The sequence below is a fragment of the Alligator sinensis genome, unplaced genomic scaffold, assembly GCF_000455745.1.
Source record: "Alligator sinensis unplaced genomic scaffold, ASM45574v1 scaffold885_1, whole genome shotgun sequence".
Classification (NCBI taxonomy): domain Eukaryota; kingdom Metazoa; phylum Chordata; order Crocodylia; family Alligatoridae; genus Alligator; species Alligator sinensis.
The window spans coordinates 2,416,979-2,439,106 of record NW_005842056.1 but is presented as its reverse complement, the minus strand read 5'-3'; the positions used below and the strand labels follow the sequence as shown (position 1 = coordinate 2,439,106).

The 22,128-nt window shown below is 44.9% G+C and overlaps 1 protein-coding gene across 1 annotated transcript in view; it reads right to left on the bottom strand.

Moving 5' to 3' along the window:
• Positions 1-9,247: 9,247 nt before the first annotated feature.
• Positions 9,248-22,128, bottom strand: part of LOC102373313 (sodium channel protein type 5 subunit alpha-like) — a 116,889-nt gene continuing 104,008 nt past the window's right edge. Inside the window, exons 24-26 of the mRNA XM_025203357.1 lie at positions 22,014-22,114; positions 18,296-18,560; positions 9,248-10,191 (exon numbers count right to left, since the gene is read on the bottom strand). Of these exons, the coding sequence (XP_025059142.1) occupies positions 9,248-10,191; positions 18,296-18,560; positions 22,014-22,114 (1,310 nt within the window). The remainder of the gene's footprint in view (positions 10,192-18,295; positions 18,561-22,013; positions 22,115-22,128) is intronic.

Sequence of the window (22,128 nt, the reverse complement as noted above, 5' to 3'; positions counted from 1 at the left end):
CAAACAATAAAGATGATACCAGTGAGGCCATATTGGAAGCTACTTGGTGATTCCATCTAAGCATAGATAATGCATTCCTCATCAAAGCATCCAAGAGCCGCTCAGAAAGATACCTGATTCAGTGTTGTAGAAACTGACTGAGGCCTTTTACCGGCGAGTTAGTAGGAAAAGGTGATTCCTTGGTAATTTGCATGCTCTAATCCAGAGGTTCCCAAACTTTTTCTTATTGTGCACCCCCTTCTGGATTTACTAGCTGCCCACGTACTAGGACTGCGTGAAGCTTTGGTCGCTGATTTGATTCGGAGATTCTGCCTGATTCAGCACCTCCGGTCCACTTCTGGGTCCGCTGCTGAGTGCGCGGGGGACTCCCCTGCTCTCCCATGGGACGCTCCATCTGCCCCACTGTCAGGCGGTCACCGTGTAAGGACATATACCCCGATGTCCTGCTGACATTCACTGGCCCCTTGGGGTGGCTGCGTCCCTACAGTCGAGCTGGGTAAGATATCGCACCCTTTCTTGTTCCTGCCTGCCATGACTTTGATGATATAGGAGATTCGAAAAAAAAGGGAGGTGGTGAAAGCTCATCTCACGCCTAGGTCAATCGCAGGGGCAGCCCAGTGCTCAAAGCCTGGAGCCCGAAATGATGGAAGGACCAGCCCAGAGCCCACTTTCCAATTCAACTTCTTTTAATTTTTTTTTTTCAAGAAAAGAAAAAAAGGGTCCTTTGACCTTTGCCCTCTTCTTCCTTTGGGCGTTTGCAAGGTCCAGAGTCCTGTTGCCTGAGGCCATCCCACTGGGACATTTAGCAGTCCTTCTTCCCACTCTGGTCCCTTTCCCGGGACTTTGAAGCAGAGCCACAGCGGGCTTAATTGCTGGCAAGCGTCGCTCCATAGCTGGGGATTCCCGGTGGAGCGATCAGCTGGGGGAGGGGGGGCGGGGATGGAGCATGGTCTTTGCAGCTCGAGGTTTCTGCCTACCTGTCTCAACTACAGAGCTTCTCCAGGGTCCCGCTCCTCTTCGCTTTCTGGGCAGATTCCTGGCCTTGGTCAGGATTCTTCGACGGCTGAGAAGCTCAACCTCCACAGGGAAGATCAAAGCGGGAGAAGAAAGAAAAAAAAGGTACGGAGAAAAAACCCCCCCACCGCAGCAAGTGGCTTGGGTGGGTCCCTTGCCTCCGTGGTCTCCAAGCATTTTCCCAGATCCCCTTCCCCAGCTGTCCTCTGCTGCCCTCCTCTTCACACTTATGGTCCGGGTGTCACCTCCTCCTCCCTGTCGGACCAAGGCTCACCCACACTTCTTGCTCCTTCACTTCCCCGCTCTGCTCCTTCTGTGCCTCCTCCCCCTCTGCTGGCCTGCCCCCAGCCTTCAGGTATAGCCTGCACTGAGGATTGGCCCCAATCCACTTCACTTGGCGCGGAGGTAACACCCGGCTGATGTGGATCGGGAGTTCCCGTTCTAGCCTGGACGTTGCGGCGTGGAGTGTTTCCTGTCCCTAGCCAGGGACATGCCTTCAGGGAGTGCCCTCCGGGCTCTCACACTCACCATCTCAGCATTCATGAGCCATGCCTGGTACCTCAAGGTATGTAGAAAAAAAACATTGAAAACTGTGTCTATGGCCAAATTGCTCATTCTCCAAATCAGAATTGAATCTTCAGATTCAGATTCAGCCAAATTGAATCAGGACAGTGATCCAAATCAGCAAATCAAATAACTGTCCCCTGAATCGTGCCGAATCTGAATCAAATACTGCCCGCTTCGCACACCCCTACTGCGTACCCCTACCAGCATATGTGTTATATATTAACCTCTTAAATGCCAATTATTATTATAATGAAAATTAAATCTGCCATTGCACAATTTCTCCCCTGTAGCCCCCAGAGATGTCCTGCATACCCCGAGGGATACACAATTTGGGAACCCCTGCTCTAATCCAAAATCCTTTCTATTATATGGACATGAGAGAATTGCCTCGCTGACATCATTTAGCATTCCTCAGATTCTCAAACAGATAAAGATAATTGTTCAATACTGTAAATAATTATTGTTTAGCTTAAATTTACATAATTATTGCTGTTATTGTTAGCATTAAGTGGAATGTTTGCCTATTACTGTGCATTAGGTCATCGTCATGGGCTGAAGATGGCAGCCACATTATTTGGCTGAGGATAACACAGCCCTTCTGCTGGAGGATATTTGGTCATTATTTATTACCAACGTTTGCTTATAGTTATCCTCCTCTTTACCCAGCTTGTCAGGAAAATTGAATCCATCTTGTCTATAAGTTCAAAGCTGATCTTGGTGCATCTCTGCTTTCAGTTATTGAAATCAAGAAACAATTCCATTAACATATCAGTTATGCAGTTTCAACCTTATGAAGCAGCACTAACTTTTGTACACCACACTGATGAGCTTAAGATAGGTTGGCATTGACCCAATTTGTGGTAGCAGCTAGATCTTCAGACATGTTAGCAACTTAGTATGGCACAAAGACAGACAGTCCCAGCTCCAAAGGCCATACAGTTTAAAAGAGAGACTTTTTTACTACTCAATAAGCTCTGAAAAATTTGCAGAGATAACTAACTTAAGTAAATCACTGCTAATTACTAATATGCAGTTCTGCAAGCTAACAGCCACACTGCTGAGCAGTTTTTGGATCATCAGCAGCTACAGCATCAACTACAGCTTTCCCTTCCTTACCTGCATTGTGGCTCAGAGGAGAAAAAGTGGCTGTGGATGAAGAGGATGGGAAGACTGAGATGCTGCTTCAGGAGACACTTTACCTTCACTCTGAGCACTGCTTCTGGGCTCAAAAAATAAGCATGGACTGGTGAGAGAGAATTGTATTGAAAGACCAACAGCATCTGAAGAACTTCAAAATAACAAAGCGTACCTTCTTAAACATCACTAAGAAGCTTGCCCCAAAGATGCAGACACAGAAAAATGCTATGAGCTTCATTGTACCTGCATATGTATTTGACCAGCATCATATGGAAACTTCAGCTCCTAACTTCTACTGATCAGTTGCTATCAGATTTGGTGTGGACAGAGTAACTATTGTGCTGTACAGGTCGAGCTCTATGCCACCATCAAAAAAGCACTAGTGCCATGTATTATAAGGTGTCACCAAGTCAGCGTCACCATAAGGGTAAAGCTCATTGAGCTTGGTGTCCTTGTCCTTTTAGGGACTCGTGCTAGGCTTTAGGGATGTTTTTCTTTTCTATCTTCAAGGGAGAACTATCACAGTCTTTAGCTTGCCTCACCCACCATGACTTGGATGGAATTAACGTTAGGAGGAAATGGCTAATGACAGTCACTGTTTTTCCTCAAAGGGACAATTGATAATCCCCTGGTTAGGGTTGGTCCAATATAGCAATTTAATATGCAGTATACGGCCTTATGGGCCAAGTTTGGGAGCTCCTCCACCCCTACACTGCACCTCATACCTCTGGATGTTTAAACAGTCTCAATTAAAGCTGTGCCCCAGTGTCAGTGTTGTAAGGGCCACCCTTGGCTCTGGGTATACCCAGTAATCCATTTATTATTAGTATATGAAAAAGGTGAGCAGACAGGCTGCTCCTCACCCGTCTGCTGCTGGATGTGTTCTCTCTTCAGCTCATCCCTGGATCCGATTTCCGGGAAGCTTTTGAAGTCCCCACCTGCTCCCGGAAGCCAATCATCAGCCGTCACTGCCGCACAGCTGGGGATGCTCTCTTTGGCTAAAAGGGAGAAGGGCCCCGCATCAGGTGAATTTTGTCTCCCTTTAGAGGCATCTGAGGAGTTTCAGTCATGGCCCTGCCCAAACTTCCAGTTCAAGCTGGCAGCCTCTCCTAACACTGGCTCCCAGCTCTGCCGCTCATCACCGCAGCACCGGAAATGTGTGGAGACGCCATCCTGGCTCTGCAGCTCTTATGCTGGGACCAGGATTCCAGTGAGTTTCAGGGTCCCAGGATGGCGAGCGAGGATTTTTCCCTGTTCTTCTCCGTGGTTCTGCCACACATCCCCCCACAAAGCTGCGAGTCCCCTTGCCCTTAATATTTAACTCGGAGATCCTCATTGCAGAAGGTCTTTGAGGCGCATGCATCTTGGTCTCTGTTGGTTCATAGAGACATGAGAGGAAATCAGCTATTCTTCTTTCCTGGCCTATATTCGATCTTGATGTGATAAGGATGAAGTGACAAGGCCCACCTCGTAATTCTGGCAGTGTCCATCTTACTGGACTGTAACCAGCTGAGCGGAGCATGATCTGTGATAAGGGCAAACTCTCAACCCATCAAATAATAATTGAAGAGCTCTATTCCCCATGTTATAGCCAAAGTCTCCTACTCAAAGGTGGTATAATGGGTCTCATGCTTCAGGAGCCTATGACTAGCATAGGTCACCTGTCTTCTGTGTCCGTTCACTTTCTGTGTCAGGACCACTCCTAAGGCAAGGCCAGATGCATCCGTCTCTAGGAAGAACTGCTGGGTGAAATCTGGAGTAAACAGTACTGGTTCTCCACACAGAGATTCTTTAACTGTCTTAAAGACCTCCTGAGTCTTGTCAGTCCACTGAATCTCTGCCTGTCACCTCCCTTTGGTTAGGTCTACCAGGGGTGCTACTATTTCTGAAAAAAGCAAAACAAATTTTCTATCATAATTTAATATTATAATTTCTATAATAATTTCATATAATAACGCAGAAAATTTTTTCTATAATAATTAGGTGAGTCCTAAAAAGAACCTCATTTGTTTTTTAGTATTAGGAGCTGCATAATTTTGGAATGCCTCTACTTTATCCAGGTCTTTCTTGGCCTTGAACCACCATAAACCCCAAATACTTGGTCTCCTGTTGGCCCAAGTGACATTTCTGTGGATTTGTGGTTAGTCCTTCTCTCTGTATTGACCCTAATACCTCATGAAGATTTAAATGCTGCTCCCAAGTGTTTGAAAAAAATTATGATGTCATCTGTATATGCTGCCACACAACATCGATAGTGGTTCAGTATCTGGTCCATTAGGCATTGGAAAATTGCAGTCACCCCATGTAATCCAAAAAGCATCCATTGAAATTCGAACAGCCCCCAGGGTGTCCTGAAGGCCGTTTTCTCCCTGTCTTCTGGGGCTACGGGTACATGCCAGTATCCCTTTTTCATATCCAACATTGAGATGTAGTGCACCTGTCCAATCTTCTCCACCATCTCTTCTACACAGGGTATGGGGAAACAGGGCCCTGCACAGGGCATATGGTTAGGGACCTGCAGGCAAAACCCTACAAAGAGAGATTGAGGGCCCTGGATCTCTTCAGCCTCTGCAAGTGAAGGTTGAGAGGTGATCTTGTGGCTGCCTACAAATTCATCAGTGGGGGACAGCAAGAAATTGGAGATGCTCTGTTTGCCAGGGCACCCCTTGGAGTAACTAGGAACAATGGCCACAAACTGACAGAGAGCAGATTTAGGTTAGACATCAGGAAGAACTTCTTTATGGTAATGGTTGCCAAAATCTGGAATGGGCTTCCAAGGGAGGTAGTGTTCTCCCTTTGGGGTCTTTAAGAGGAGGCTAAACATGTACCTGGCTGTGGTTGTCTGACAGGGCAGGGGTCGGACTCGATGATCTGCTAAGGTCCCTTCCGACCCAAGCGTTTACGAATCTATGAAAGCATCGAACTTTGCGATCTCATTAACTTTCCTAAAATCAATGCATAATCCCAATGCGCCATCTGGCTTATGCACCACCACTAAGGGGTTTCTCCACTGGCTTCATAATTCTCTGATAATGCCTCAGGCTAACGTTTGTATCACCTCTTGTTGTACCACTTCCTGGAGTCCTTGAGGAAGATGTCTCCAATGTTCTTGTACTATCACTGCTGAGGAGTATGTATATGATGGACTGCTCCCTTGGTTAAACCTGGCTCTTCTTGGAAAAGGTTACGATAGTCTTCAACCACTTGAATTAGTTGTTTTCTTTGTTCCAGAGTCATATATTCCCCTACTTGTGGCATAGACCCCTCTCTTCTGGGGGCCTAACTCTTCCAGGTTTGTTCCTGGGTCTAACATATAGCCCTCAGGAGGGTCCTTCGACTGCTTTAGCAAATTTCTATGAAATATTTGTTTCTCTCATTGTTGGCCAGGGTGAAAGATTTCATACTCTACAGGCTCCACCTTTTGTGTGATCTTGTTTGGGCCCCGCTATCATGCTAACAACTTGCTGTTATGGCTGGGAGTAGCAGTAGCATTATCTCCGCCTTTCTTGGTAATGCTCGTGAGGTCACCTGGCATACCAGGCAGACATTACAAAACTTTTCTGCTTCTTTATAAGTATTGGCCAAAAGTACTCAAATTGTTCTAGTTAGAAAGTGTTGGAGCATGCACTGGGCTCGTGTATAGGTGCCCATAAATACTAATTCATGAGTTTAACTAATTATTGGAGCAGTTTACCAAACAACAACAACAAAAACTATACCAAAGGATCTGTTGGATGCTGCATCATTTGAAGCCCTTAAATCAAGTTATATTTCAAAGGTTCAAAGCAGTAATTATGGATGAAATACTATGTTCTGCTTCACCCAAGATGTGAGACTGAAGATGACCATAAAGAGCCCCTTCTGTGCTTAACATCTATGAGTCTATGAATCCACTATTTTTGGGTTTTGTTTTATTTTTCTATGTTTACTTATTTATTGTCATTAACTTTATGGCAGGAGAAAACACCTGCACCTTTCATGCTTTCAGTCTAGCATTTTCAAAGGGTCCTAAAGGAGTTACACACCCAACAGATTTAATTTTCATAAAATTTATGCGCCTGATTCCCCCAGACCCTTTTCAGAATCCCAGCTTTTTCCAGTAAGAGGTATTTAATATCTCTCTAAAGGACCAGATTTTTTCAGAGGGTTCTATGGGACTGATGTAGATTTAGAAGTGTACAAGCAGGTTTGCCACTGAAATATTGTTATAAATGTTTTCATTAATAGACTTGCCTATAAGATTAACTGAGGCTCCAAGGAAGTAATGGCTTCAAGCTGCAGCTTGAAGTAATGGCTTCAAGCTGCAGCAGAAGAAATTTAGGTGAGAGATTAGGAGGAACTTTTTGACTATGAGGGAGGTCAACCATTGGAACAGGGTAGCTAGACAAGTTGTGCAAACTCCACCCCTGGAAATGTTCAAGCGCAGATTAGATAGAAACTTGACTGGGATGTTTTAGCGAGGAATGATCCTGCCATAGGCAGTGGGCTGGGCTAGCTGACCTCATGAGGTCTCTTTTACTCTTACTTTCCTATGATCCTAATTAGTGCTCATATTTACAATGCAAACAACTATGTTTCAGTACTCAAGAAAAATACAATCTAATTGGAGAAAAACAACTTCACAATGCTTTTGACAACAATTTTGGTATTTGTAGAGAGTTTTTAATGCATTTAATTACAACCCACTTCAAATCTGCTTTACAGGTGCATACGAATAAAACACAATTTAATTGGTAAATACACTGTTTCAGTAGAATCTTGTAAAAATAAAAGAAATTCAGTTTACTTGTAAAGCATTTCGTAGAAAGGTCTTCTGCAATATCTGAACTTTATTACATAATTATTTTTAGTGTACAGAGATATTACACTTTTTTACAATATTTATTAAGGCAACAAAGAATGACCTTATTTATGTTAATTTTTTGACTGAAGCAGCAAGTACTGTTCTGTCTGCCTGCAACATGGAAAGTAGTTTCAGCTTTCTTATTCTAATAGTTAGCCATTTTTGCTAAATTTCTATGTTTCAGTGGATGTACTTCTCTAATAATATGATTATCTATCATAGTAAACTGAATGATGGAAATACGGGGTAGGACAGATTTTTATAAAGCAGACAAAAATCAACAAGAATATGAATACAGAATCTTTCAGTCAGAATCTTAAGTAAGCCTTTCCCATTAAGAGTGCTCACATCCCCCGACCATTCTTGTAGTTGTGAGACATTAAAAGAAACATTGATGAATACAGCCTCAGAGTTAACATGCTTATTTATCCATTAGAGAGCTACTACTGAAACATAGCCCTTGCTTCTGACTTAACAGTAATCTTCTATCAAGATAATGTGTACCCTGACATTTCCTGTCAGATTACAAAATAACATTTGGGATACTGGAGGATTGCAAATTTCTTGTTTTACCACCCTGGTGCAGACTTAAGTTATCTGAACACAAGTTAGGTAGCATGGCCCGGTTAATAGCCTTGATTGACATGGCCTAACTTTGAGATAATCAGAAGTCACTTAGTATGAGACAAGAAGCTTTAATTTGCAGACATTTATGTTTTAAGTGTCCTTAGTATGGTCTAAGTGTAACATGCAACTTCACCCTTAGGTACCTAAAGGTGGGTTAGGCAGTACTTTGTTGGTGTTCTGGCAGCAGGGGCTTTGCCCATGCCAGAACAGAGTGGTAAGGAGCTATGCCAGAGCTGGGCAACAGGGAGCTGTACTTGTTCTGCATCTGGGAAATGGGTAGAAGTGGTGTCTGGGAAAATGTGCAGTAGTAGCCATTAAGTCAGAACTCCAGCTTGCCTTGGACTAGAGCCAGATTTTTCCAGTCCCTGGCTTTGAAACATTGCCAACCTCTGAATTAGAGAGTTAGGTGGAAGTTAGTCATTTCCCCACCACCAATTTGATTTATAACTGAGCATAGGATGGACTGAGACACCCAGGCGTCTGATCTGGGTCATTTCTGAACATTTTCAGAACCGCAAGTCTTGCCATCTTTTATGACCAAACTGGACATGCCTAAACAGCTTTGCAGCAACTGAGCAGGGCTGATTTGAATCAATCTTTGGAATTAAGACACCATGGGTACTTTTGCACATGCTCCAGCGCTGGGGGTGGGGGGGCGCTACTTTAATTACAGAAGCTTTGAGAGCTGCTCTAATTAAAGCACTGCAGCATCTCATGTATCAACGTCCTTGCACTTCAAAATGGTGGCAGGGGTGCTTGAAATAAGATGGTTTGATGAGCTTTAGTTCAAGCACCCTCACTGCCATTTTGAAGCATGGGGATGCTGATGCACAAGATATGAGAGGCTGCTGGAGCGTGGTAATTGCCATTACCTGAAGGTTATCAATGGGCTCAGTGATAGTATCATAAGTTGAAGGGAAAGACATGGAAGAGGCAGTTTGTGATTTATCTAGCTGACTACCATAATTTTCATTCAGTATGAATGCAATTAATTTTTCTTCTTAGGTGCCTCCCCTTCAAAGATATAACTATCACAATTCCTGAGATAGTATAAGAGGCCTATTTCACAGAACACTGAAGCAAATAACTCCTGACAGCCCTTTGAATAACAATGGCAGACACCTCCTCCTGTTTCCTTCTAAGAGTAGTTGTGATTGGTTTGCAAGAAGTTTTGGATGGGTTGGCAGCCATAAACCTTTCCTCCATCTGTACTCTCAGAGCATCCATATCTCCATATTCTCCTAACACTCGTTTGGTAAAAGCAAACAAGATATCCAAGCAGTGGATCTTCTCTCCACTGACCATGGGAAGGTCCATTGCTATAAGCTCAAGATGGTTTGGTTTTGGTATGCGTAAAGGTTCTGCCAAAGCATCTGCAAAGTCTGAAAGTGCAGAATACTTAATAAACTGAGTTGCTTTAGGATCAAATTTTCCCCAGATTTCATAAAATATATCAAAGTCATCATCACTTAGAGGTTCTGCGCTTTCTTCAGTAGCAACATTGAAGTTTTCTAAAATAACAGCTATGTACATGTTTACAACAATGAGAAATGTTATGATGACATAACTAACAAAAAACAGAATACCTATAGAAGGGTCTCCACAACTAAGTTTTAAATTTGTTACATTTAAATTTGGAGCACATGAAGTGCTAGTTAACAAAGGGCTCAGAAGCCCATCCCAACCAGCTGATGTTGTAATTTGGAAGAGACAGAGCATGCTGCTAACAAAGGTTTGGAAGTTGAAAATGTCATCAATCCCACCATTCCAACCAACACAGGCAAAATTATTCATGCCAAGAATAGCATAAATATACATGACAAAAAACAATAACAGACCAATGTTGAACAGAGCAGGAAGGGACATCAATAATGCGAAAAGGAGAGTTCTAATTCCTTTAGCTGCTCGAATTAGTCTTAGGATTCGGCCAATCCGTGCCAAGCGAATAATTCTCAAAAGCAAAGGAGAGAAGAAAGTCTTGAATACTTCAGAAAGTGCCAAATCTTTAAAGGAAAAGAGAGGGGGGAAAAAACAACAAGAGAATTAAGCTACTAATTCAATGAAGATTGCAGATATATAGGAACATGTTGTTATTTGTTATCTATTAGGTATTTAAGTGTTACAAGTTAGAAATGAAAATGTCCTGTCAACTTCAGCAAAACTCCTGATGTCCTTGCCACTTTAAGGGGAAAGCTACACTGTTAAAGTTTATGATCCATCTGAAGTTTATAAACAAATCAAAACTCCTTTAAATGTTAAACAAATGCATACAAACTCCTTGAAGTAACTACGATGAATTATTGCTTTCATTCTGTGGGCATTATGGTGCTGAGCACCTCAAATACATGGGGTTTATTCAGATCTACTTCCATGCTGGATTCAAGAGATTTTTTTACTAGGTGTGGCCTTGTAGGCTATGGCACATGAAGTCTTGTTTTCCTTCTTCTATTTCAGGGAGAACATGATCCTCAATAGTCTATTTTTGCCCAGGACACAGAAAGACAACAGCACTGTCAGTGTTGATAAAGACTCTCTTACTACATATAGATAGAGCCTAGGGCTCAGCTCTTATTCTGCCTCTAAGTTGTTACTGTTAGCCCAAAATGTACATATCTTGCCTCTAAAGCAGTGGTTCTCAACTTGTTTAGGCTTGAGGTATCCCTCAGAAAATGCCAGCTTTTAGCTTTCACTCTTTTTTTATTACAGAAAAATAATAGAGCAATTCTCCTGTTGCAAAGAACTCAGAAAGACCACAACAGGGCAGAATGTTTTTAACACCAGGGATTCCTGTTTGAAACCTCTGGTTTCACCTTGTCAATCATGTTTGCACACTGAGGCATGCAGGGTGTTTTCTCGGGTGGTATCTGGTTCCTGTCACTTTTGATATACAGGCTGTTGGAGTCCAAAGACAACTCAGATTCCAAAGGCAACTCAGAAAAAAAATTCAGATCCATGATCAGTGGCAAAAGCTCAGAAAGTTTACTGTCTTCAGACAGTATATCAGTTGCTCTGATTCAGAGTCAGTTCAACCTGGTGAAACTTGTCCTTGACAGGTATGGACATAGTATGTTGTTCTCACTGCCCTAGGTCGCTACGAGAGACAAGTCTCCCAGCCCCTGTATTTATACTTGTGTGTACCCACCCCTCCCCACCACCTTCTTGTGCTAAATCTTATATCTCTCTGTCAAGATGTTCATCTTTACTTGATTTGTTTACAAAGTTTACACACCTACACTTTGCTTCTCATCTCTGTCTCGTTAGTGAGTTTTTACTTTTTTCATTCATCCTCAAGTTTTTTAGCTTTTCTCTTTCAGCTTTTCTCTCTTTAAAAAAGTGTCTTTTTGCTCATTAGTGTGCTTTTATATTTTTCTTTCTTATTTGGTCATCCAGTGGTCATGAGAACCCTTTCTCCCATTCTGCTTTTCAGCATTGTAGCTTAGCATTATTATGAACTAGTACAACCAGAACTCCTACAGCAGTACTAACATTGCATGTGACCCTTTAGCAAGGCACCGCTGGGTGCCAAGAAACCCTAGTTGAGAATCACTGCTCTAGAGCAGGGTTTCTCAACTGGTGGGATCTGAAGGTCCTTTACATGGGACTTGGGTGGCGGCGCTGAAACCAGAAGCGCCATGGTGGGACTTCCGGTTTCACTTTTGCGTGCTTTGATCACCTGGTGGGGGACCCACCCCCTGTTCTTTTACTGGCACCTGGGGACCCTCCCCCCTGGCCCTTGTTAACCAGCGTAACCAGGATTTTTTGACCGTATGTAGGTGGGACGTAAGGTGCAAAAGGTTGAGAACTGCTGCTGTAGAGTATGGTCTTCTTCCAACCAGAAAAATGCATAGCCTTCTCACTCTGTCAGTAGGCAGCCTTGTATATCTCCAAACCACAAAAGCATCGAGTCATCTACAGTAAACAGGAAATACTAGGCAAAGCAGTTTCTGATTTCCTATATCCAACTAGAGATCAAATCCAAGGTGTATCCTTTATATTTCCCAGTTCAGGGGAAGCCAGGGGTCATGAGCCTGAGCTCCCCCTACACTGGCAAGGAAGGCGACCATAGTTCCAGGGCCAGGCCAACAACTGATTGTCAGTTCAGCAACTGATTGTCCTAGCTCCTGTTCCCAATGCCTCTTTGGGATTAGGCCTATTTTATCTAGTGATTATTTTGTCCAGAGCTTCTTCCCTCCCAACAATTGGTTTATGCAGTCAGGCTACATAATGCATACTGTTCTCCTGGGTACATGGCTTTTGCATTACTTTCTACCCAGGTGTTAAATTTTCCTTGTAATAATTTTACTGATAATTTAAGGTGGTGTTAGGGTGATGATGTTGCTGTGATGGTCCAGGAAAAATTCAAGAGGTAAGGATTCTTGTGGGTGGTAACTTTTATTGGGCAACTGTATAGTTGGGAGGGATACTTTTGGGCAGCAGGTACATTTCTTCGGGTCAAAGGAAAAAAAGTCAGCTTCAGCTAAATAGCAGGCAGAATAAAAGCCTATGAAAAACTCTATATTTAAATAAAAAAAGAATAAAAACAGACAGTCTCAGGTAGGTGACAGACAAAACACCTACAAAAGACAGGTCTGGGAACAGAAATTCATTGGCTTACTCAATACTAAGGCCTCCTTTACAAGTTATATTTATGCTATGATTACCATGTTAATCACAGCATAAATGGCAAGGTTGTACCCAATTTAGGGCACTGTAAAATGGCAAACCAGTCATAAAAATGTACTATATATAATGTAGAATCTTATGACTGGTGTGTATGGCACCTTATACTGAAGATGTAACAGGGCTAGGACTGGGACTGACAATTAGTTGTTGGCCTGGCCCTGGAACTATGGTCACTTTCTTGCCAGTGCAGGGGGAACTCAGACTTATGGCGCTGGGCTCCCCCTGAACTGGGAAGTATAAAGGATACACTGTGGATTTAATCCCTAATCCCAAAATTGTATTTCATGCCATGCACATGTAGATGTTAGGATTGGGGATCCATAGCATCTTTAAATGAATGTGTGCCAAGGGCCTTAAAACCAGGGACTTAAGAAGTATTGACTTTACTGCCCGTTATAATCAACCTCCTCCCTACTGACCTCTCTGCACTCCATAGGTGATAACGATCCTCTTCAATGGTCTTGTTCTTCATTATCTTGTCTGTTAGCTACCTGTTATCATCTACAGAAATCCTCACCTTTTGAAGTGGGATTGTTGCCCCCCAGACCTGTGTGCGGGGCAGGGGTGGGTGTGGGCTGTCCACTATGGGCTTGGGCTCCCTGCCCTGTTGCCCTTTCCTGGGGCCTTTGTGGCCCAGCAGTTGGGACCTGGCACAGTATGGCAGAGCAGAGCTGGGTGGGGAAGCTCCTTGCCACTGCAAGCCCCACATTGCCCTAGTGAGGCATCCCCTGACTGCCCAGCAGCAGTGGGGTTGGTGGTGCAGGTTTGTGCCCCTTGCTGCTGTGGAGTGCACAGGGGGTGGGTCACCAGGGCATTGCAAGGCTCACAGTGGCAAGGAGTTTCCCTGTATGGCCGCGCTCTGCCCCACCATGCTGGATCCCACCTACTGGGCAGTGGAGGTCCCAGAGGATGGTAGCAGGGCAGGGAGCCCAAGCCCACAGTTGGCAGCCTACTCCGTGCACAGATCTGGGGAGCACAGGTCCTCCCTACCCCTCTGGGAGTGCATGCAGTGGCAGGGAGCCAGCCCCACCCGGCTTGAGCCCAGAGCAAGCAGCCCACACCCGCCCTGCCTACAGGCTCTACTCTGGCTATGCCGCCCGTGAGGGAATGGGAGGTGGGCTCCGCATTCCACTCCACTGCAGCAGCTGCTGCCTCCCATGAGTGGCAGCTGGGGCTTGAGCACTGCTGCAGGTGGTTGGGGGCTGTGGACCCGGGTCCCTGGACCCATAGCTCTGGCAGCTAGAGGCCCCCTCTGGCGGGGTTGGGTGGGAAGGAGGTTGTGGGTGGGGGATGAGGGGCACCAGCAGAGCCAGGAGGCTGCGGAGGAAGGGGAGTGAGAGGCAACAACAGAGCTGGGGGGCTGTGGGGAGGGAGTGATGGGCACTAGCAGGGCTTGGGGGGCTGTGGGTTGGGGGTGAGGGGCCTGGACCTGCATTCTGTGACCTAAGGCGGTAGGAGGAGTTGATTTTCCATGATAAAAAAACCCCAAAATCAAATACCAAAATGTATAGGTATTTAGAATTTATTTTATTATAGTGATTGAGGCACTGGTAGGCTTCCAAATTGCTTTAAAACTGTAAATATATAGATATATAGTGGCCTTTCATTTTAATCAGAGATTTTTGGTTTTTAATTGGAAAATTTGTCAATTTTTATCAGAGAATTTGCAATTTCTTATCAAGGGAAAACCAGGATCCCTGATTAGACTATTTGTTGATGGAGAGTATGAGCCAACTCACCTTGGTAAACAGGAAAAACTAGTAGGTTTTTAGTCAAATTTAAAATTTTATTTTTCATTAATTTGAATGACTACATGCCACTGACACAACTGCATGCATCACAGCACCAGGCACTTTTCAAAGCACCCAGTGCTGCAGCACTTGCATGTGTAAAAATGCCCTAAGATCGTAAATCAGTACGATCAGATTACAGTACATCTTCCAATAAAGTTATATTTGTTTTTCTTTGATCTTTAAACTGAATAATATAGCACTGAGACCTTAGCCTATTAATAAATCTTATATTTTCTCTTTAACCAGAGAAAAATGTGTTGTGTTTTATGTGATAATTAACTATACCATTTGCAACCATTTTCAAAATCCTTGGTCCACCCATGAACAGACCCACTGTCAGATGTATTATTTCTATTGAAAACTCACCATATACACACATAAGGAAGAGACTGTAGTTTATGGTTATTAGCATTTCTGTTCTACTTTTTTCTAATTCTAAAATGGTCATTGCTAATTACTATGATTACTTTATTTGTCTTTATTCAAAGTATTTTTGAAGGCACTGAAAGAACAGTTTAGTAATTTTGGAGATGAAATTATTTGATGCTCAGCTACTTAAAACACCCCTTTCTATTCCAGGCAGGATGCCAAGCTATATAGCTTGTACTTTACTTTCAATATTTCCCCCTAAACTCTGGCCATCTTCTTCAGCAAACCTACCCACAAGTCAGTTCTGAAACTTGCATTGTCTTGGTGTTTGAACAGGATCAGCTGATGATAGGAACCTTTTCCTCTGCCACACCCCCAGTTTATTAATTCCCTGTAAGCAGCTTGAGAATTGTAGTCAGACTTGCTTGCCAGTGCTCCCCAGCCTCCATCTCCTGTCTCTCACCTGCCATGTTTTGATCTTAATAAATATTGAAGGGGAGACAGCCTCCAGAAGCTGGGGTAGTCTCTTCTTTGGTGTCTTCTCCTCTTGGTCTAGTCCTAGAGGTTAATTCCCCTAGTAGCCCAGACTTCAGGGCTACTCTGCCCAAACCTCACAGGATGTATTTCCCCCTTGAAATGGCCCTAGTCATGCCTTAGGGAATATATTGTGGTTGGCAGCCACCCTCAAAGCCACCCTGATATCCCTGTTACAACTTGAAGGGGGCTTCCTTACTCCCAAGCTGACACTAGGCTCTTCAAGCCCTAAAGCCCTTGTGAGGGTTTCAGCCTTCCTGGCTTTGGCTGTTTTCCTCTGGCTGAGCCCCCCACCGAACCATGGCCACAGGCCCTGGGCTCCTTGGCTTCAGCCCTGCCTTGCTCTATACCAGCACCCGAGGTCCCTGGACCCAGCAAGGCTGCTCCACTGCTCTATGCCAGCCCTTGGGGTCCCTGACCCCAGCAAAGTGGCTCTTGTTCTCAATACCACCCGAACAGGTCCCCAATCCCAACAAGGCTGCTCTGGCTCTGCACTGCCTTGGGGTCTCTGACCCTTATAGGGTGGGAGACCAACCCAACATATGCTCTATGTTGCTCTATGTTGGGTGCCCCCTCAGGCATTTCTGTGGCCTCCACACCTCTCCCATAGCCACAACCCAGTCCTCCAGTGTTTAAACTTAAACACAGAAGAAGTAACTAAAACACAGTGTTAGTCATCTGGTTGCAACTCATTCAAACCCCCTTACAGTTATAACAGTTGCCACATTCCTTCCACAAGGAGCTGAATTGATTCCCCAGCTTACAGGGTGCCTCCTTTTCTGTGTAAGCCAACTTCACCCTCAGCTTCTTCCCCTGCAGCATGCAGGTATCAGCTGCCAGCCCCTCCCAGCTCAGACACTGGACTTGTATACAACTAAGTCTTGCCCTTTCCTGTCACCTGACTGCTGCCTTTGGAAATGAGCTCAGTGGTTTCCACTCAGCCTAACAAGCTGTTGAGACTCCCCTGTCCTGCCGTCCTCCCTAGTTACCTAGCAATCCCAGGCCTCAAGGCCTGGGTCCCTGTTGCTCCAGGTTTCTGCAGAGCTCTGCTCCTGTGGGCCCCTGAAGTCTTACTGCCCTATTGTAGGTAGCGTCATAACTCTTTGGGCTTCCTTCTGGGGCTTACTCCAAATGCAACTCTCCCTAGTTCAGTTGTTTCCTGCACAATGCTCTAACCTGCTGCTTTCTCCTCTTACAGTAACAGGAGCACCTGGGTCCCTGTTACACTTCCCAGTTGCATCTCACTAGATGTGTCTACACAAGATGCTATGTCATTGTAGTGATGAGCCATGTCTCCATAGCTCACTGCTTCAGCTACATAGCATTGCTGGCCATGAACCGTGATGCCAATGCTACTGTGCAGTAGCTTGTACTGCACAGTAGCTTGTTGCTACTGCGCAGTAGCATCGAAAATGACCCATGTGGTGTTGGGATTGCACAGTAACTGTAGGGCTAGGGACAGACATTATACACAAACCAATTTAAATGATCAGAAACTGGTTTAAACCTGTAACAGAACAGGTGTTCAGTGCACATAAACCAGATTGAGAATGGCTGAAACCGGTTTGAGATAAAACTGGTTTAATGTAGTTTTAGATGTAACTGATTTGACTCAAACCGGTTTATGCAATGTCTTTCCCAGACCCCTTGCTTGTTTAAGATAAACTAGATACCCCCAGCATCCCGGCATGCTCTCTGGGCTGGGTGGGGCTCTCTGCTCCACAGCAAGGCTGGCCCCTCTCCTTTGCTCCCTGGCCACAGCTCCCTTCTCTTCCCATCACCACTCTGTGCTAAGCAGGAATCCTCCCCTCCCCTTTGCCTTGCTGAGGTATCTGTGTATTAGCTAGCAGATCACATGCTGGCTATGGTCTGTGCGGAATCAGCAAGTAGCTGGTAATGTCCCCCTGTTTTTTTCTTAATTGGGTGATACACACTGTTATTACTGCTGGGCTAATCACAGCATCCTGCTGGAGCCTGTCACCTGTCCATGCCCTCCTCAGCTCCATGCTGTGGAAGGAAAGGAGGGCTGCTCTAGCGGCCCCTGGCTCCTAGCCTGAGCCACTGCAGGCATGTGTCTGCATTTCTGGGATGTCTGTTCGGTTACAAAACTGATTTAGCCGAGCCAGGTTAGACTAATCTGCAAAGATTGAATTAATCTCAGGCTTTTTGAATGTCTGTCCCTAGCCTAGATGTGCCCACTGTGCTCCTGTTACCTATGATAATCAAATAACTAGTATACATGTCAGCACAGCCATGATGCAAATGTCTAGTATTAGTCAAAGAAAAGAATAATGAAGAACTAGATAATTTTCAGCAATGTCAGCAACCTGGAGATGCTATGGAGAGACAAGAAAAAAAGCTGGCAACCAGGACTACAGCTTTCCCTTTAACAGTGCTTACTTAAATTCTATGATTTTTTTCTGTAACTGCATAAAAAGAACAAACCAAAGAAATAGAGAAGAAAGGAATACAAGTAGAAAGTAAGTCAAATATGGAACAAAGGGGATTAGACACAGAAAGAAGAAAGATTGTGAAGCTTTTCAAAGGGGGTTGAGGAGAATGGATCCAGAGTTTGTATAATCTGCATTAACATTCACTACTGTTCAAACAAAATTCTGTTTCATTTTGTTTGGTTGGTGTTGGAAAAATATAATTCTCTGGCCTAAGAGTAACTATTGTTTTGTAATTAGTTATATTAATTATTGTAATGGTAATCAATTATACTTACTGATTAATGAAAGGATCACAATAACTAAATCAAATATATTCCAACCATTAGTAAAGTAGTAATGTCTTAGGCCCAGAAATTTCAGGATGAATTCTCCAGTAAAGATGAGAACAAAGACCAAGTTGATTTGAACAAGAATGTTTTTAGTGTCTTGATCCTCATTTTCCGCCATCATGGCAATCATGTTAAAGAAGATGAAAATTGCAATGGCAATATCAAATGCTTGGTGGGATACAATGTCAAAAACAAAACCTTGGAATTTGTTCTGAAAGGAAAAAAAGAGAAAGAATAATGTTAGTTGTGAGATTCAAGCAATGCAAAATATTAGTTATTCCTTCTTTTCGCCAGAAAGGGAATTTAGCTGACAATAAATGTTACTATAATCTGCATTAAGTGTTTTTAGGTGATACCTTTACATAGTCAAGATTGCAACCAAGCCTAATATATACATGTATTAGAGGAAAATGACACATACATGCTCTGTGCCCCAGGCTGCAGGAGGGATGGAGCCTGTTGATGCAGAACAAAGGTAAGGAGTGCAGCAGAGGGGGAGAGGGAGAAGCAACATGGGGAGGAGGTTGGGGGGGAGGCTGGGGGCTGTTGCCGAGGAGTGGTGTGGCATGCCAAGGCAGTGGGAAGCAGATGGTAGCTGCAGGTCCAGCTCCAGACCCAACTCCATGTTGGGGCTGTAGCCACAGCAGCTGTATGCCCCCATTACCCCACCTCATGCTTAATTTAAGGTGAGCGGATTTCTTCCCCATGTTAAATGGTGGGGAAAAAACCTCATCTTCTAATCAAGTAAAAACACCACTGCTAATGTTTCTTGCTGTATATGGGTATTCAGACAGAAGAAATTATGATAATGTTCATTAATCTTGATATTTTTACAGATTTAAACATCAATGAAATGTATTTATTTATTAAATACCAGACATAGATTATTTGTTATTTCCTATTCATTTCTCTTCTGTTTTAATTGGCAATATTTTAAATAGGAAGAAAAAAAAATATCAAGTGATTTAGGTGACAAATAAAACATTATCCTGGTTTTCTCTGTTCACAAATCACAAATTCTCTGATAAAAATTGCCAAATCTGATTTAAAACTCCCAAATCTTCATTTTTCCAAAATTAAAATAAAATACTGTCCCTGTCCCCTTCACTCACCAAGATGTGGGTACAGCTGCGGGTGTTGCTCCCCCCACTGCTCTGTGGCACTGAGCAGCCCTGATATGCTGGTGCCTTGCTCATGTAATTGCCCCTCACTCCCAACCACAGTCCCTCCACCCCCTGCAGCTCTGCCAGGGCTACAGAGCCAGGGACCCAGGTCCATAGAACCTGCCCCCCCATCAGTGCCCAAGCCCCAGCTGTCGTCTCAGGGAGGCAGCGGCTGCTGTGACCTGAGTGGAGTGTGGATCTTGGTTCCCCCTCCACCACAGGTGACACAGCTGGAACAGGGTCCATGTCGCCGCCAGGAGCCCCACAGTGGCTGCATCACCATGGCGAGGCACCTCCTGCAGTGGGGGGCACAACTCCGCGCCATCACCCCCACTGCTGCCAAGTGGACAGGAGGTGCCTCACCATGGCACCATGGGACTCTCAACGGTCACATTGAGCCTCCCCACCCCACTCTGCCCAGCTGTGCTGGCTCCCACCTGCTGGCTCTCACTCCTTGGGTGAGAGCAACAGGGCAGGGAGCCCCAGCCTGCAGTTGCCAGCCTGCATCTGACCCCCCGCACACAAATCTGGGGGGCACATGCCCCCCATGTCCTCCCCAGGAGTGCACACAGAGGTAGGGAGCCAATCCACCCACCATCACCCAGATGAGCCACCTGCGGCTCTGTCCTACTCCCCACCTGGGCCCTGTGGCTGTGCATTTCAGCCCTGGCCCTGGGCCCCAGGCCCCATGTACCTCCTCCTCTGGCCAGCAGCTTCTTCCCCAGCCCCACCCAACTCCCTCCATCCCTCTCTCACTATGGGGCTTGAATTCTGCCCCACACCCCATAGATTTATCTGTAGGGAGTTGTGGGAGCTGCTCTCCAGGCTGCCTGGCTGCTATATGCATGTGTGCATGTGCACATGCACATGGCGCCCCATGCTTGATCACTCTCCTCCCATTCTGCCTAGCCCCTTCCAGGCTGGAACTCTGTCAGCCTGGAAAGGGAAACCTGCTTTTCCCCACATTTTTAAATGAGAAAATCTGCATTTTATCATGCTTTTCCATGGTAAATGGAAAACCCAGATCCCTTATACTGAATAGCTGCTAATTATTAGGGCTGTGCAAAACGGCACTGTTCCATTTCAACTTGCATTTTGATGTTTTGATGGAACAGCATTTCGTTTAGAATTTCATTTTGATTCGAAACCACTGTTCCATTTCATTTCATCCAAACAGTGATACTATTTCAACACTGTTTCGAGTTTCGCCCATAGGCTATAATGGGGAAGTTCGAAACAGCCTCTCTCATCTGGCAAGCACATTGGGGGCCCGCAACCCCAGGAGGGCTGCTGGAGCTGTGCCAGTCCTCTCGGGGTTGTGGGCCCCCGATCTGCCTGCCAGATGAGGGAGGGAAGCCGGGTGCTGCCACCTGGGTCCCAAGCCACCGCACTTGGTCCCAGCACGCCGCCGGTCCCAGGCAGCAGCACCCAACTTCTCTCATCTAGCAGGAAGATCAGGGGCTGCAACCCCAGGAAGGCTGTGGAGGCTCAGTGCCTTTCCCCAGCCCAATTGAGCCCAATCACTCAGTTCCCCTCCCCAGTGCTGCGATCCATCGGGCTGGGGAAGGGTACAGAGCCCCATTGCTCAATTCCCCTCCCCAGCATTGTGATCCATCAGGCTGGGGGAGGGAACTGAGCCCAATCACTTAATTCCCATCCCCAGTGCTGCCATTGATTGGGCTGGGGAAGGCAACTCAAACCAGCTGAGTTCCCCTCCCCAGTGCTAGGATCAGGCTGGGGAAGGCAACTCAGCCCAACTAAGCTGACTTCCCTTCCCCAGCCCGATCCTAGTGCTGCAGAGAGGAACTCATCTCAGCTGGGCTGACTTCCCTTCCCTAGCCCGATCGATGGTAGCAGTGGGGAGGGGAACTGAGCAATCAGGCTCAGTTCCCTTCCCCAGCCCAATGGATTGCAGCGCTGGGGAGGGGAACTGAGTGATCAGGCTGAGTTCCTTTCCCCAGCCCGATCCTAGTGCTAGGAACAGGAACTCAGTCAGGCTGCTTCAAAACTCGAAACGTTTTGAAACTTTTGAAATGTCTTGACTGCCCTCATTTTGTTTGGAGGGTGTTTCAAAGCCCTTTGTTTCATTTCAATTTCACTGATTCGAGCTCAAAACGAGTCAAAACAGTGTCAAAATGAAACAGCTGGTGAAATTTGCAGAGCCCTACTGGTTATCATGAACAATTCACAAACACCCGGTAAGCTGCAAATAGTTTTCCAATGTATTTAATTAATACTTCAGAGAGACCAACCCACAAACAACTGATAGGCTGCACTTGTTTTCAGTATATTTGGATAATATATACAGAGCACATGTGAAGAAAATAGAAACAATTTGCAAGTTACTTGTAAAGAGAAAAGGGACAATATTAGTAAATAATATCTGCAATTAATATTCTGGTCAGGTCTAATATTGTTATCAGTTGATTGATTGCTTGATTGGTTTTAAAATAGTCAATGATTACATTTATTTCTATTAAAGTAATTCAGGATGGTCTTACCAGGGGCCTTGGGATGGGTTTTTGTGGTTTCTTAGACCCAAGTTTCTTTAATGCATTATAATATTTTTTCTGATCCTTTGTCAAAAATAGCTCTTTTCCACCTAAGTATAGGGAA